The 16843-nt window shown below is 36.3% G+C and overlaps 1 protein-coding gene across 1 annotated transcript in view; it reads right to left on the bottom strand.

The window, feature by feature from the left end:
* PXDN (peroxidasin homolog (Drosophila)) overlaps positions 1–16843 on the bottom strand; it is a 94903-nt gene that overhangs the window by 3824 nt on the left and 74236 nt on the right. Inside the window, exons 19-22 of the mRNA XM_010566755.1 lie at positions 13369–14872; positions 12394–12528; positions 9786–9994; positions 1387–1507 (exon numbers count right to left, since the gene is read on the bottom strand). Of these exons, the coding sequence (XP_010565057.1) occupies positions 1387–1507; positions 9786–9994; positions 12394–12528; positions 13369–14872 (1969 nt within the window). The remainder of the gene's footprint in view (positions 1–1386; positions 1508–9785; positions 9995–12393; positions 12529–13368; positions 14873–16843) is intronic.

Below are 16843 nucleotides of genomic sequence, written 5' to 3'. Positions count from 1 at the left end.
ATCTTCTCACCAAAATGCAATTTAAATACAACAATGAGCATGAGAGCTGGTGAGAATGTTAAAGGACTGAGATTGCCTTAGCTTTATTTAAGCTATAAATAAAGTATTGTAACTTTACTATTTTGTAGTCCTAATTAGTAATTGGACTGTTGTAGATTTTTGAGCTTCATTTCTGAAACACAGTCAAACAGCGAGTTAACAAAAACAAGCTGCTTCTCAGATATAAGTGTTTCTTTTTTCTTGCTTTCATTTTTATTTAAACCCTTCTACAGTTTTAGAATTATGGGACTAGCATCTTTAAAAAGTGAATTGCTGTTCTGTAGATTTAAAAACTTATAACACTTCATTTGCAAACATCCTTCTTCAAGGATAACTTCAAAAGAACCTTTCTTTTTCTATTGTCTATAAATAAGCTTATACTTAGCTGCTGTCTTCTCTTGTCTAAAATCCTAAACTCTTCAAGGCTCTGTTACTTTAGGACAGCTTCCTATCAATTAAGTGAAATACAATGGTGGTGTTTCTTCAGTGCTGTAACACTCACATGAGTATTTGAAGCTGCTGAAATAAATTTACCTGTCTAATTATCTGTGTAGCTGCTTTCCTTGTCAGAGTGGGTAGACTACCTGGTCATCTCGGTCAAGTAGATAATTTTCTTTGCTAAAAGAACACATGCTATATGGAAAGAGCTATAATTCAAGAGTCTCAAATTCACTCCTCATGAAGGATCTTTACAAGAAATATTTGGTCTGAGCAGAACTAATTTAATTTCACTAATTCATAGATAAGTTTTGACTCCCTGGAAATTGCAGGGACCCTGTGCAGTTGATCATTTGTGACTGACATTGTGATTTACTTCCTTGCTAGAGTATTTTGAGGATTAGGGAGTTATAAACAACATTGTCTATAGCACTACTGTTCTCCATTCCTGCTCTGAGTATTTTGGTACTAGAAGCAATCCCTACCATTATCACAAATTTTTATGCTAGCGTTATGAACATTTGGTTTCATCTTATTTCTACAGGAGGCCCTAGCAGTTCCAAGGAGGAAAGGAAATAATTTAGTTTGGTTACTGCAGGCACAGTAGGAATGCAGGATTCCAAATCCCCCAAATTATGCTTTATCACTGAGTTTTTTCATGAGAAGCACAGGAAGAACAAAAGCACTATACTATGTCACTCATAAAGGGTCTTACACAAATCTGAGCTTGAAAAAATAGTGGTTTACTGTTAGCAGCTATGCAGAAGTGTCAGAATGAGATACATCAATCATAAACTTAAGAAAGCAGACAATGGAAAAAAGTGGTATGCACTTACAAAGAAATCATTCAGTTTCATTCCATTTTGAAAACAAATTTTTTTCATACTTCTTTGAAAAAAAGAATCTCACCTTACTGTTTTGGACATTTTCATTTTCTTCAAGGGCTTGTCCTCCTGAAAGCTGTAATCAAGAGAACGTCTTCCCCGAAAGTGATATGAAAATGCATTAAACTGTCCTCTAGTTCTACAGTCTGAAATTAGAAAAGAAATTACGCATTATAAACTACATAATTCAGCAGTTTTTAATATGGTTTTACAGTGTCTTCTAAATTGGCAAACGCAATTCATATATTCAGTCTGATCCCTCTGGAATCAGTTTGATGGCAGCTGAACATGTCTCAGTGATACAACATTTAAGCCAGCTAGATGCAGAGAATTTGGTTATTCACAGACCAGCTTTTTTGGTATGAAACAAAGGAATAAAGATTATTTTCATAAATATATCAGTGCTACTTCAACTAATCTTTTCACTTCTGAAATCTCCACTCTCTTTACTTTTAATTATTTTCTGCTTTTGGAGTGGGGTAGTTACATATGGATGAAAACAATGACAGAAAAAACAGCCTGTTGCTACCTCATCTATTCCAGACATTATTATTTGTTATTTTTGGCATCTGAAAGAGAATCTTTAATTAAATCCTGAAGAACATTTGCAGACACACTTTACTGGCTGACAAGCCCTACTTCCAAATTTGAGGGATTTGAAGGTATCACCAGTCACTTAGACCCTAAGATACTTTCCACCACAGAGTGAAAATCTCAAGCCTGAGAATAATCATGACAGAAATCTTCTCCTGAGATCCTAAGAGGATGGCTTCACAGGATGAAGTATGTCTCTTCTTCAGTTCACTTTATTTAGCCTTCCAACATACCAAGTGAGTATTTGGAAGGCGTCCCATTTCAAAAAGGAAAACAAAACAAAACTGCAACAGCACTTTGGAGGGTAGACAATGAGAAAACAGAAGTTTTCTCATTTCTGTTCACAGAAGCATTAAAATAAAAAGTTACAATCGGCCAAGCTGCAGCAGGAACCAACAGCATGTTCAACTGTTAGAAGCAAAGAGTCTGCTAAGAAAACAGAAGGGAAAACTGAAATACAGAATGCCATGGACATACCGCAGCTGAGCCTGGTATTAGCAGAATGAGCCAAGAAAGCAACTGAACAGGGGAAGAAGTCATTTTCCCTAATGTTTCTCTTAACTTGCACCAAAACAAATTTATTCAGAAAGTCATTAACATTTTATAAAGTATTTTTCTGGAATTTAGCAGTAGCTATATAGAATACCTAAAGTATTAACATGAATTGTTGCACAAGTTGCAAGTCAATGAAAGAGCCTCAAAACACTGTTGAACTGAGCAATTTGAGAAACAAATGTAAAGTTGCTCTGTGATTATACAAAAATAAGTATCTTGGACTACTTTTAATTGTATTGGACTTTTATTTAAATTAGACTGTTACAATTGCCCTGTTAGGAGAAACTTCGTTTGTCTATCACTTTATATCAATTAAGACAGGGAAAAAAAAAAAAACCTAACAACAACAACAACAAAAAGTACTGATTGATTTTCAGTACAAAACCAATACCTACAGATCATTCTTGAACACAGTTTATCCACAATTCTCCTTCCCTTTTCTCTCCTTGCAGCTTGTCCCATTCTTGAGGAAATTTACTACCTTCCTCCTATAATAACAGCATCACCAAAGAACTAGATGATATTTACTGCCAGCATATTGTTCATTCTTCTTGTGTGTTCTGCTGTTTTTCACACAATCTTCTTGCTGTGCACTCAGAAACTAAGCTCTTTCAGACGGGAATAGACTGCTGTGTCTAAGATGCTTGGCATGAAGGCATTTTTGATCATCCTTAGACACTTCTGTATTTAATATAGTGAGAAAGGGAGTCACACTCTGAAGGGCCACTGGAGAAAGAACTAGTTTTGGTCAGAGCAATTTTTTTCTTAAAGCAATCTGTTGCTTAAAGTTTTCCTGAGGATCATAGACATTTTAGTTTCTTTTGGAAGCAATTTGTGAAAGGTTTCTGCTATCCTCCTTTGTTTAATAACTGCTAAGGTCATCTCGCATAATATAGATTTATTTTTTTTTTGGTACAATAACACAATGGCCCATTGTTTTTTTATTCCTAGGTTGGTTTTTAGAAACAAAGGTCTGAGATCTTGGGACAGTTTGATCACCTTAGACTAGTAAATATGAGAACCATATGTTCAGTGGCAGCTTCAAGTACACAGACCTGACATTTCTACAGTTTTTAAAGACTCAAATATCCCAACTTGCCAAATGAACAACTCTTGTTCTTTGTTTCTGTTTCAGGTACGAGGCAGAGGACTGTCACTGCTGAGAGGTGCAGGACAGAATGCTCTAGTTTTCAGAAAGCCCAAACCATGAAGAATACCTTAGCAGTAGTAGTAAGTGAGAAAAATGAGCCTTAAATTCTGCTTTTTTCAGCCCACCCCAAATTTCCCCAAATTAGCTATACCCAGTCCAATTCATTTTCTGCACAAAAGCTGAATGTTTAAAAGCAACCTAAGAATTCTTTTTCTCTATTGACAATATTTTCTTCCAGAACCTAGGTATTGTTACACTGCAAGTGTGAAGATAAACCATTTGTATATGGAAGCCATATACACATCTTCAGAAAATACCCTGTTCCCCACAAGGTTTTAAAAATGCATCTATAATGTAAATTGGATAGAAACCCCCCCGACATTTCAAAGTATTGAGCACTCTTAATTCCCAGTGAATCACCTCTCAAAATCTGGGTCAAGGAGTATTAACCTAACAGTAGATTAAACCAAAACAACTTGAGAGACTAAGGGAATGTTACAAAAAGCACATATAATGTAACTATTGCTTCTATTTCATAGTACTTCGATTCTCTGATATTTATTGTACTGAATTAAGTTGCTGTTACTGTAAGCATTTGTATGTATCTCAGAACTCGTAGTCATGCCAGTAGGAGCAGTAAAAGGGAGGAGAAACATTGAAAATGTCTGAAATGTCAAAAGATTTTTTTGAGCAGATGTTTTCACAAAGCAGCTACTTAAAAATTACACAACATGGGAAAAAGACATTTCACCTCAAATGAAGCCCTAACTCAAAATAGCTGGTTTTGCTGTTGCTAAATAAGCCACATCCCTTGACATTACACTGCACCTCTTCATTTCTTCTGTTGAATAAGATAAATTAAATAGCAGCAAAAAATGTAATATGTTGGTCTAAAATCCAATACTGATCTGCTCAGATTGAAACAGGTGCACTTTGCATAAACATTATTTAAACATCTAGACAAAAATAATGGTATAGAAGGTAGAAGATAAGTGACAACCCAGACTGTCATCTCCCAGCTGATATACTGGGGAATTCTAATAACAAAGATGTTCTCTGTAGTTGACCTCAAAGCCCACAGACTGATGCTACCAAAACTAGAATGCTCAGGCATCGTTGGAAAGGAAATATCCAGATATTTTACAGAACATGACTATATAAATTGTTAATATATGGCTAATGGTAGCCTAAAGACATTTAAAAACATATAAACAACATTAAAGACATATCACGTCTTCGTGGTCTGAATAGGTTTTGGACAGCCTGCAGGGAGATAAAGGAGAGCCATTAGGTTCTTGACACCAAACGAAAGCAAATCCAACCTCCCCAGCAGAAAAATTAAACAGGACTAGTTAGAAAATTTTGCAGATCAAAACCATGCCTCTTTTGGAATATAAATATCAAAGACCAGTAAGAAAAAATAATTTCAGACAGACTGAAAATCCATGGAAATTTGGAAATTTGAAAAGTGAGGACACTAAGAACTGACTTGCCCATTAGACTGTGAAGGTATCTGTCTTAGAAAGGCAGTGACAGTCCACAGGGAAGAAGGAAATCCTCCAACTGCCTAGTTTTGCAGAAATCACCCAGAGACCTCCATTAGGACCCTTTCTTACCCACGTTTCCTTTACAGTCAATGGACATTGACACAAAACTGCAGCCTGAATTGTCCTCTAGAGGCATCTCTTTCTCTACTGCCTGCAGCGGGACTTTGACAGGCGGGGATCTTCCATCTGGGGACTCATTCAGGAGTTTGGGTTTAAACACAACGACTGACAGCCTATTGTTTCCCTGTCGCTTTTCACTATGGATGGCAACTACTGGCATGAGACCCCTGGTAGCAAAGACAAAGCAATGCCATAGATTAAGTCTCCTTATTTTGACTTGATGAATTAGAACTTTATTTTACTGATCATGGATACCTGAAAAAGTTAAAATATTCTTGGGTTGGATGAAATATAAATAAAAATACTGATTCTCTGAATAAAATTTGTAATCAAATAGAAATGTTGGACTATATGTACTTCTGTTCAAAGAAAAAAGAATGTAATCCTTAAAATTACAGACTACAGAACTTTATTTTAGTAGCCTGGCATAGTCTGAATTGTTACTAAGATAATAGATACCATCCTTAAATATAAATTTAAATGTAAAAAGATACATTTGATTGTAGAAAGCAAAAATAAATTTGACATGACAGAAGCAAACCACAAAATCTGTGTAAAGAGAAAACACGTTCAGGCATAAATTGCATCATTTTGGTGTTTTGAAGAGTTCTTGGTAAACAATTTCCACTGTCACAAAAGATCTTGCAGTATCACACTGAGACTGCTGTTAACATTTAAAAATGTTAGTCTTCCACAACATTTAGTGCTTAGCCCAGTGTTGCTTAGTATTTTCATTGAAGATAAAAGGGCATAATGAGAAGTGCATAATAAGATACAATACTAGAAGTAAAAGCCAGATGATTTTTAACTTTGAATAAAACACAATTGTTAAAACAAATAGCTGATGGCTTTCTAGAAGCAATGCTTAAATCAAAGACATTAATGTGGTCAGTACAGAAACAACAGATGGCATAATTTTTGGTCTGGTCTTAAAATGCAGGAGTTTACAAATACAGGTCTATACTACTGGAGGACCATGTATAAATGCACTCAGATTAAGAATGTGTCTTAACTCTTCTAATGAAATTCAGTGGGATTTAAACATGTTTAATCATAACTTGTATGAGGCTGTTTTCCTGAATTAAACAAAAAAAGAACAGTATCTGATACAGGAGATACTTCGGTTGCTTACTGAGAACCAGTTAAGAAAAATCATCTTCCTAAATCAGTTTACGCTTATGAGGATGACTTGCATCTTGTCTGAATCACTGCCTCCTGGGTCATTGTTTGACACAAAACAAAAGGCTAAAGAAATTTTTCATTTTGATTTACAAAAAAAGAAGTGTGAAACTTTTAAAGACTCACAATGGAAAACATTTCAAATGTACATATTTGGACTAAAATCATGTTTCTATTTAAGCCAGTATGTCCTTGCACTTAATTTCTAGTCTTTTTTTTACATAATTAATCTCACAAAATTATTTGGCATAACAGTAACAGTATGTTTATATTCAAGGGAAGAGAGGTTTATTGTTTCAGTGTTTTGGTTCAGAACTGAGATACAATGTCAGTAAGAGTAATCATGGAAGCGTACACTGAGTACTTAAAAAAAAAAAGAAGTCTTTTTTTGTACTAGAGAGCCTGAAAAAAGCACCAAAAGTTTCTTGTTTGGAAAATCTGAAGCTTGGATGCTCTTTGCTCAAGTAAAGAGCCGCAGTAAATCTGCAGTAAATCCTCACCATCTCTGACAAGACAAAGAAAGGTAGAAAGTGAAGGAAACCAGAAGAAAAACTTGTGTACCTCAGTGGAATACCTTCTTTTTCCCACCATCAACTAGTAATTCTGTTGTATGATTCGTTAACTGGAATCTAAAGGTAATCTGGTATTGTTATTATAAAAAGCAATAATGCTCTGCTTTATAAGAAATAAATACTAGCTTTACTCAAGAAATCTAAGAAGTAGCTTTTTGTAACTAAGAAGTTTTTCTATTCTTCATATGGAAAAGTATTTTGACTTGAACAAAACAGGAAGGATAACAAAAACAGATGTGTTTTTTAACCAAGCTGAAACAGCTGAACATATGGGTCACTTATTAAACATACATAAAGTGCAATGAACACTATTCTGTATTCTAAATTTTAACTTAGGATAATTTTAATTATAAAATAATCAGAAGTATTTTAAATGTGGTGAATAGTTTATTTTTTTTTAATAATAATAAATTAAAAAGAAATAAAACCCCCAGAATGTATCTAACTTAAAGTAAATGCTGGTCCTGGATGTACGTTGTGTATGCCCCCCACTTCAGACTAATGGTGAGTCCCTAGTGCCACAGAATGAAAGAAATTTTTTAAATTAATTGCTTACATGTGGATTCCCACAGAAAACATCACACCCATTCATCCACGTAAGAAAGCAGTTCAAGCCATGCATACTTTGTTTTTTTTCATTAACCTTTGCACAGACATCAAGAGTTCAGAAGGGGATACAGATAGGCAATTTTTTAAAGAACATTAGTTATTTACCCTTTCTTTTGCTTGGCCGTTGTCTAACTACTGCATCCAGTAGTACTCTGGTAGTAACATTCTTGAATGAAAATACAAGCTAGGCTGTTGAATGACTGAATAAAGACTTTCCAAAGATAACATCTGCTCTAGAAGGCTCAGTGATAACATAACATTTAGAGAATCAACACATAATTTCTCAGAACAGCTTTACAATTTTTCCAAATTGATATAATTAATGTATTTGTGAAACTGTCTGTCAAGCTTCATGAACCATGGCAAAGTGAACTTATCCTGAACTGGTAGAATATGATTTATTTGCTTATGATAAAGCATTTGAAGAGTGATACTTGATTTTGTCTCAATGCTTCTGGCATATGTCAGGGTTATTTTGAAGAGATTCTGGGAGACTTTGCATTAAAATTACAATGTGTCAACCATATCTAGAGTTTTATAAGCTATTATCATCTATTTGGGAATGGCAAAGCTGGTAAATATTGTTTAAAAAAAATCTGAACAACCTAAAAAAAACCCCTGGTAAAAATTAGAGTAAGACCTGAATGAGATGATATCAGGAGGGAATTTTACAACATTTCATTGAAATCTAAAGTATTTATTTCTCCTAGTCTCACACAGATAACTGACATTTTGAACCAAGTATTCCAAGGAAGAATTTTCTTAGACAGTGATTTATTATTTAAAGAGTTATTCACTGGACAAGACAATACAATAGTCAGTTTAAAAGCTAAATTGTGCAGTATCTTTGAATAGTAAATCTCCATCTACCTTTTTCATTTTTAATGATACCTGAGGTTGTTCTCGTAGTAAAGTCACTAGTTAGAATCCTTCCCAAGTATTTACTGTAACTGTACCAGGTTGAAGGGACATCCTTCATCAGTTTACCCTTTACCTACTGCCTTAAATTCTGAGCTGTATCACCAAAGGACTCTCTCTCATCAGAGACAATTACATCTTACCAAAAGAGTTGAATGGACACTAGTGGAAGAGTATGACCTCTCAGAAATACAATCCACTGGTTCTTTATTCATGCATATCTTCTGACAGAATATTGAATAGCCTAATCAGCAGGAGTAAACTCAAGAGAATCAGCAGTAGAAAAGATGAAGAACTCCGATCTGGATACCTTTCATCAGCAAACCTACAAGATACTGGTATTGAAAGCTAGGTTCTTACTAGGCAAATTATAAGATTCTAGTAATTGTCAACTGATGGTACCATTACTCTCTCTAAAAAGAGGAAGTTTTTTCCAGTTAGTAATTTGTTTGTCAGCAATTTCTAGATAATCAGAGTGCCACACAGAAATTCCCAAAATTCCCAAAAATACTTTTTCAGCCAGGGCATGTCATTTGAGTTTTGTCAAAAGAAAATGATAATAACACTGTCAAGGAGATCTCAATAAAGAGAGGTCATTGTCCTCTTAAGTATTTTGTTGTTGATGCTACTGCAAATCATTCTGCAAATCTGTGTGATCCAAAAGATTCTCTTGGGGAAGGATCTTCTAACCATGTTACAGATGCAGTGAAGTCTGATGGGATGATGGCTAAAGAGGGGCCATGCAAAAAATCTGTACGTGAGATGGAAGCCAACATACAGGCTACCAAGCAACATGGGATTCTCAGTGTCCTGTGCTTCATGCAGCTAACTAAACCCTGTTTCTGGAGAAAAATAGTTTCTTTCTGAAGAAAAACAAATCACCCCACTGTCCTAACTTTTGAAGAAGATGGCAATGAACAAGAATATTTATCCACAAAAGGAAGAAAACAGGAAAACAGTTATCTACACCATGCAATGCTCAAATCTATGCTATGTTTTGAATGTGTCCATTCAATATAAAATACAGAATGATTGCTCACTTAACAAGGGTTGCGCTCCAGATTTAAGTTTGTAACATCTTAACAAAAACTGAACAACAGTCAAATATCTTCTTAAAATAAGATGAACAGACACTAAATAAAGCGCACATTAATACACCCAAATCCACCTGTATACAGACCTTCACAGCAATCTTGCCACATCCTGAGGTCCAGTTTAGGAATATCTTCGCAGCTACTATATCCATGTGGGAATTCAGCCACCTTAAACACATCATGTTGTACCCTGGTTATGTTGTCGCCATTGTCACACAAAACTCTGGCAAGAGATGTCTGCTTGATCTGAGTGAGCTGAGCAGGCGTGAACACACCCGGGTTCTCATACCATAACCTGTAATCTCACAGAAAAGACAAATTTGCTAGTGAAAAAACAAACCACACAGTTTTCCAGAGATATTACAGTAATGTATTCAGAATGAAATTAATTATTCCATAAATCCTGTTCTCAACTTTACATCGTATCTGAGGGAGTGATCCAGAGGCCAAAATGTAAGCGCTTGGTGTCACTTCAGCCCTACTTGGTGTCATGCTGACACTCTGAAAGGACCAAAGTCTTCAACAAATCCTTTGATTTCTCTTCTAGTCCCATTTCGATGTCTTGGGTATCTTTGGACATCTAAAATGGCACTAGACTACCAAGTTTAGGGTTCTTTTAAGGCAGAAGCTTAAATTACCATAGATATATTTCTCCAGGCAACTTTCCTATGGGTATGAAAAAATTTTGATAGAATTGCTGAGATTAGAAGAATGGTTAATCTATACCTAGGTTATTATCAAGATAAGTGAGAATGTTTAATTTACTAAGGAATTTTTTTCTGTAAAACTATTTTAATGACTATACTAATTCAGGGACTTATTAATATATGCTCAGTTAATTAATTATATTCAAGGAGGAAACACTGTGGTTTCAAATATATTTTTTTTTCATACATAAAGGGCTAAAAGCCTGTTATCAATAAAAAATAAAAATAATACATTACTACGAAAAGCAAGCCAGTCCTTGGAAAAGAAAACGTTTTAAGTTACTGTCCTGGATTTGAAAACATTTTACACTATTCTAACACATAAGAATTGCTCACTGTGATATTGTTTACATCTCACAGAACTGTAAAGTTATAATTCTATATTGATAAGTTTTTCCCCCATTTCAAGCAAAATAAGTAGAAGGCTCTTTAAACTTTATGAAAAATCAATAACAATTTTATACTAAACTTAGAAGAATGGTCAACAAATTTCATTTTACCTACTTATTGTATCATTTTCATAAGGCATTGGACAGCGGCCAATGAATTTCCAAGTACAGGGATCAGAAAAACAGATTCTGAAATTTCCATTTTGACATGAAGTTAGGCTCCCTTCAAACATCACTCCTTTTCCCTGCACAGGCACATTTGTTTTGCATGGTGCTGGTAACTTTGATCCTCTGCCCATCGTAAAGGCTTTTCAAACAAGTGAGAGTTGCTTTCATTATGTCTAATAATATTTTACTATTTGCTGGCATGTTGCTTCAAAACATTTGTATTCTTTGGACAGCAGAATCCCATTTCCTAAATATTCAATGTTTTCCTATAGTTTCTGAATGTTGTTTCAGAAAAAAAAGGGGAAGAAAAAAAAAAAAGCTTTTGCTGGAAAAATGCAAACAGACACACACAAAAAAGCAGTATCATTATCCTGTTGTGACACAAATAGGTACTTGTCACCAGCAATCTGGAGCTCATACTGCATATATTTCTCTTTTACTCCTTCTGCCTGCAGGCATGAGAGTTTTATGTTTCACAGCTTAATTTTTAAACAGATTTCATGAAAGAAAGTTGTTTTTAAAAAAAGCATACAAAAAGGGTTGTGTTAGTGACTACAGAAATAAAAAAGCCTTTATATTATCTTGGTAGCAATTTTATAACTTACATAAAGCAAATAACATTAGATAAAGTGAATCAAATCTAATTTCCGAATTCTTCCCATTTCCCTTGCACTAGGATGGGACTAATCAGCATAAGTCTTTCTACCCTCATGCCATACAAAAACCAGGATTCCAGCTCATAAATTATGTTAAAATGAGGGAAATGTTAATCTTCAGATTCTGAACGAGTGTGCTGTAAGTATGCAAAAGAGATCTGGCTGCTGTAACAACAGCAATGACTATTTTCTTACTTCAAGTACTGTAGAAACTGAAAATGAGAAATTGCTCATAATGTGCATGTAAAGTAATTTAAGAACAATTATCAAATTGTGTTCTTTGTGATAACCTGTCTGCTTTTAAGACTCTCTTGGTGCACAGACTTCTTGTATTGAAATATGTATAGGGGTTATATACACCGAGTGATACTTTTCCAACCTGTGCTTAAGTAACGGAGATGGTGAAAGTGTCTCAACCACCACAATTCCATTGCCAATAAAATAATTAAATAACAATGAAAAGACATGAGTAACACCCAGTTTTCAGAAAGGTAAGTGACTTGAATAACCGGTAAAAGGAAACTCAGCATATATTTGCTGTGGTGCTTTTTGGAGGTCAGTATGACATACTCACCATGAAAAGTACAGATTTAAAAAATAAATTAATCATAGCTTCTAACAATGTTTTAAACCTGTATTCTTCATCTTTTCGATTATATATTAAAATCATAAATGAAAATAAAATGCAGTTTGATTTGGAAACAAGACGTTGCAACTGTTATTAAGCATCCTCAAGTCAAAACTAATTTTGGTTTCCATGGTATTTCGATTTACCTGTCTCCATCCCGAATACGCCTAAACTGTGTGCTTAACAGACACAGCAAAGTTGGCCCCAGTCGGCTCCCTGGAACTAAGTCTTCTACCATTAGAGCAGGAAATAGGTCTATGTTCAGTGGGGAACCGTACAACCTATAAATAGAAAAACAAAAATATTTAATACCAAATATTTTACAGTTACAAAATAACCAGTACGTGGTAAAACTAAGGGCAAGAGATATGAACAACTCACAGTAAAAATGACAGTGATAGTGCTACATCTTTTGTGAACAACCTGTGTGTGTATATGCAAGAAATCCTGCAATGTAGCTTGTATATGTGAGTAACATCACAGGGGTCTGCAAGTCTACTCCACAATTTCCTTTCTCCTAGTAGCTTTCTTCTGATTTCTTGGAACAGTTTCTTTTTCAATAGCTCCTCTTTCCTGCCTCTCTGTACACTTTTTCTTTTACCGTAGCTGAGACATTCTGTCTCTGATTTTGTGTGGACAAGCTAGGGGTGGCAGGTAGCTGAAGACTTATTTTCAAACTCTGAAGCTCTAAAGAAGAGCAGTTTACTGGTAGTGAAGGATGTCCACATGAAAATACAGTGAACGATATTCCTGTTTGGTTTAGTGTAGGGAATGGGTGGAACTGAACATGTAAATACTTGCATAAGACTGGCATTAAATATGACCTTACATCGAAATAACATTCATATTTAAAAGCATTTCTAAAATCAGACATTTCAAATTGATAATTTCATGAACACATACAGTATATATTAACTTCTTATTGTTCACAGACATGTAGAAGTGGAGAAATTACCTGCATGTGGGAATTTTCTACACCTATTTCCTGGTATGGACGGAAGTTTCTTAAAAAATCGCTTTACCCCTTTCTTAACAATTATTTTCTTCTAGATAAGACATTTAGCTACTAATTTTGCATGCACATTTAGATAATTGATTGTTTTTCTTCACCTCAGGCTCACCTGCTAAGTTTCTCCCTGATTTCAGGATTCTTAATTTCATTTTTCAGATCTTCAAAAGTCTGAGCTGAAGAAAGATTACAGTAAACTCTAAAATCATGGTAGGGAGGAATTCCATGATCTCTGCCTCTCTGAATATTCATAGCTGCCAGATCTAAAGCCACAGTACGTGCCATGGAGAAGAGTCTTTCTGTTAATTCTGTATTGAGTAATTGTGATGGGACACGCATCTTACCAGCAACACCAAACAATCCCCTTAGAAGTGGATCAATGCCTCCTTCATTTACAATCCGAAATGGAGAGAAGAATGCCTTATGAAGCGGTAGATGGCCTTGTGGAATAGGTTCAAAGTTTTCATCCAGTCGATACAGAAAAGGATTAATGAGTGTGTGACCAAACCTAAAAGCGGCAGTTGCAAACTCATTAGTTATGCCAGAATTAACACTGGGATCATAACCCTTATATTCGCCAAGCATCTTCATGCCTACCTCTCCAAAGATCTTAGGTAGCCAGTGGCTAAATGTTATGTGTTGCATTTCTGCACCAACAATTTTGCGTGTTTCGTGATATATTGTGTCACCATCCCAGTGTGGATTGAGTTTCAGTAGCTCTGTGGCAATTCTGTTGTGTTCTCTAAACCACAACGTGTGGATGCTGGTAAGACCCAGCTGCTCATTAGAACGCTGATCACCAGCTAAAAAGCAGGGAATTGGGCTCTCATTTTCATCTCTCATACATTCTGTTGGTGGGCCAGTAGCAAATGGAAGGAGGGGCTTGCCAGATCTCTGTACGATGCCCTGCCTCAGAAGACCCCTCTGACTTGCCAAGTCTCTGATTTCTAGTGCTTCATGGTCCGAACTGCCATACACATTGGACGCATCGATGTATGAAGTCAGCTGGTTGATCTGTTCTCGTGGGTACACAGAATTCATCAGGAGGGATGTCATGCCGCTTCCACAAACCGGACTGGAGCGTACGAAAAACATGCAGCGTGCACCGTTTCGAACTCTGGGATCATTTGGTGGTATCATGATCGAAAAGCATGGAGGATCATTTGTACAAACTGAACTGCAATGCTGACCATCTGAAAACCTGGCCTCACTTAGGGCAGCCACAGTGAGGTCAAGGTCGTGGTCGAGAAACTGCCCCCACTGCATGAGCATGTGAGTATACTGGTCATCGGGAGTTATTGTTTCCGTTCCGATCAAAGTGGTCGAAACCAAGCGAGGCATTGGGAGTGCATAGCCGTTAGAGAGCCTCTTGGGTTCAATTCCCCGAGGCAAATTAAATCCATTTTCGTAGACTGACTTCAACAGACGTTCAAAGGCTGTCAGAGAAGCACCCCACATGGGATGCTGAAGGTTGTTGCACGTTCCATCGTGTGTCCTGTACTTCTGGTGGAAGCACATATCTGAGCAGTTGTTCACTCGTCGATGGGCTGTACAGCCTGAGAGATTAGCTATCAGATTCAGGTACTGTGGGGATACAAGGTCATTATAGTGATAACCTGAAACCAGAAGAGAGACAGAGGGAAAATCAAAGACTTCATAGACTCATGGTGCCCACAGATCCATGAATTTATTTGATATGTTATTTTATTATATTGCATTTCCCATCAGATTAAATACCCCCATTCTTTAAAAAGAACAATAGTAATCACATATGTATATTAGAGCAACAACCACTATTAGGTCAGGAGGGAACTTCATAAAATGCCAACTCATGTACAACTTTTACAAAATGTTCACAAAAAGAGCTCATTACTTATTTGGTCACTTAAGAAAGCAGAGGTATTTTCAGAAATAAAAGCCTCATATTGAGACAAATGGGAAATTTTCCCCATGTTAGTAAAAGCATTTTAAAAACTGTCAGTAACATTTACTTGGACTTCAAGACTTTATCTTTTGAGACTTGATAATTCACTGAACATTACTATTTTGTTTTGCTTTATTACTGCGGAAGTTCCAGAATTTTAATAAAAAAAATTCAACAAGAACCACAAAAGAACATAACCACAGGCAATACAGCTAAACAGAGGAGTGATCTCTAGGACAAGTGGTGTGGAGTAACTCACATTCACATTACCCGGGACTAGTTTCTAAAGAAAACTGCTGTGTGCATATCACTTGGCACAGGTTTCCTCTGCAATCCACACCATTCACTTCTGGGACTACAACATACTTACTACTTTCCTGCATTTTTTCTCAGTTCATAGAAAAATAATATATACAAAATATATACCATAATTCATTAGACTTATGTTTCTATAACTTCAAACTAAGGCTATGTGTTGCATGATCTCTGCTGTGGTATGATGGCATGTGGAAGGATTGAAGACTGTAAGGACTCCTAGTACAGTGTTGGATGACTGCAAATAGCAGAACAGTCAGGCTGTGCTTTGTCCATGCTGCCTATTAGGAGTCATTCTAAAAGTGATTTTTTTCTTAGAAACATTTGGGCCTAATTTCAGGGAAAAAAAGTCATTAATTTGGGCTATATCTACATTATCAACTTGTGTAGACCAAGAGAAATATGTGTGTAGAATGAAATTTTGGATGCTGAGAAAGACATCCCTACTGTATCCATTATGCAACAGGAGCAGGCTTCCTTCAGAAAAGCTTTACTTTGTTCTCCTGGACTGAATGTGGCCCTGGACCACATTTTTCACTTAATTTGAAAAGACTCCACACGGTTCAAGACCATACCACAACTCACACCAAAGCACAGCAAGTGGGGACAGCTGGGAGATTCACTTCAAATGGGCCCTGCTGATCCAAAGCGCAGGCACACCTTGAGTGATTAATGGATATACAGAGTGGATGGCAATATTTGGCAGTGTAGACATACTTTTAGCCAACTAGAAACCATCATACACCACCATGGTTCTTCATCTGGAAAGCTTGCACTCAGGAGCAAAACTGAACAAGCAGAATAAAGGCAGAAGGAAAAAAGGAAATGAGTGAGTGTACAGTGGTACTGTGTTCCCACAGGCTCAAGGGGTTCCGACCATGATGGTAATCACTCAAGATTGAGGGAACGCAGTTTTGCAAGAGGTTGGTGCAGGCTAATTGCACACAGTCGGGAAATGTTCCTTTTAGTCCGGAGCTCGGTCCCAGCATGCCTGCAAAGACACTGACCTTCATCTACATTCAACACATCAATGTGTGCTAGACACATTGGCTCTCTGCCAATTTCTACAATGCAGGGCAATTTCAAACAAACTACCTAAAGCCCCTCTTTGTCTTCGCCTTGAAAGGGACTGGATTGCTCGTAGCTGCTCAGCTGGGACAGGACCTGTGTTCAGTCAGGGGGTCTATGTTTTCTCAGCCTCAGGCTACATGTACTTTGAGTGGTTTACAAGTCAAAGCAAAGATACTAGAGACCTAGTGCTTCCATTAGGCAAAACTAACCTGTTTTTGTAGACATACTTAAATTATTTTACAGAATACTCCAGACTAGGAAAAAGAAAAACAAACCA

The sequence above is a fragment of the Haliaeetus leucocephalus genome, unplaced genomic scaffold (genome assembly GCF_000737465.1).
Source record: "Haliaeetus leucocephalus isolate CR32 unplaced genomic scaffold, Haliaeetus_leucocephalus-4.0 Scaffold217, whole genome shotgun sequence".
NCBI lineage: Eukaryota > Metazoa > Chordata > Aves > Accipitriformes > Accipitridae > Haliaeetus > Haliaeetus leucocephalus.
Note: the sequence above shows the minus strand (reverse complement) of the source record. Positions and strands in the feature narration are given on the sequence as shown.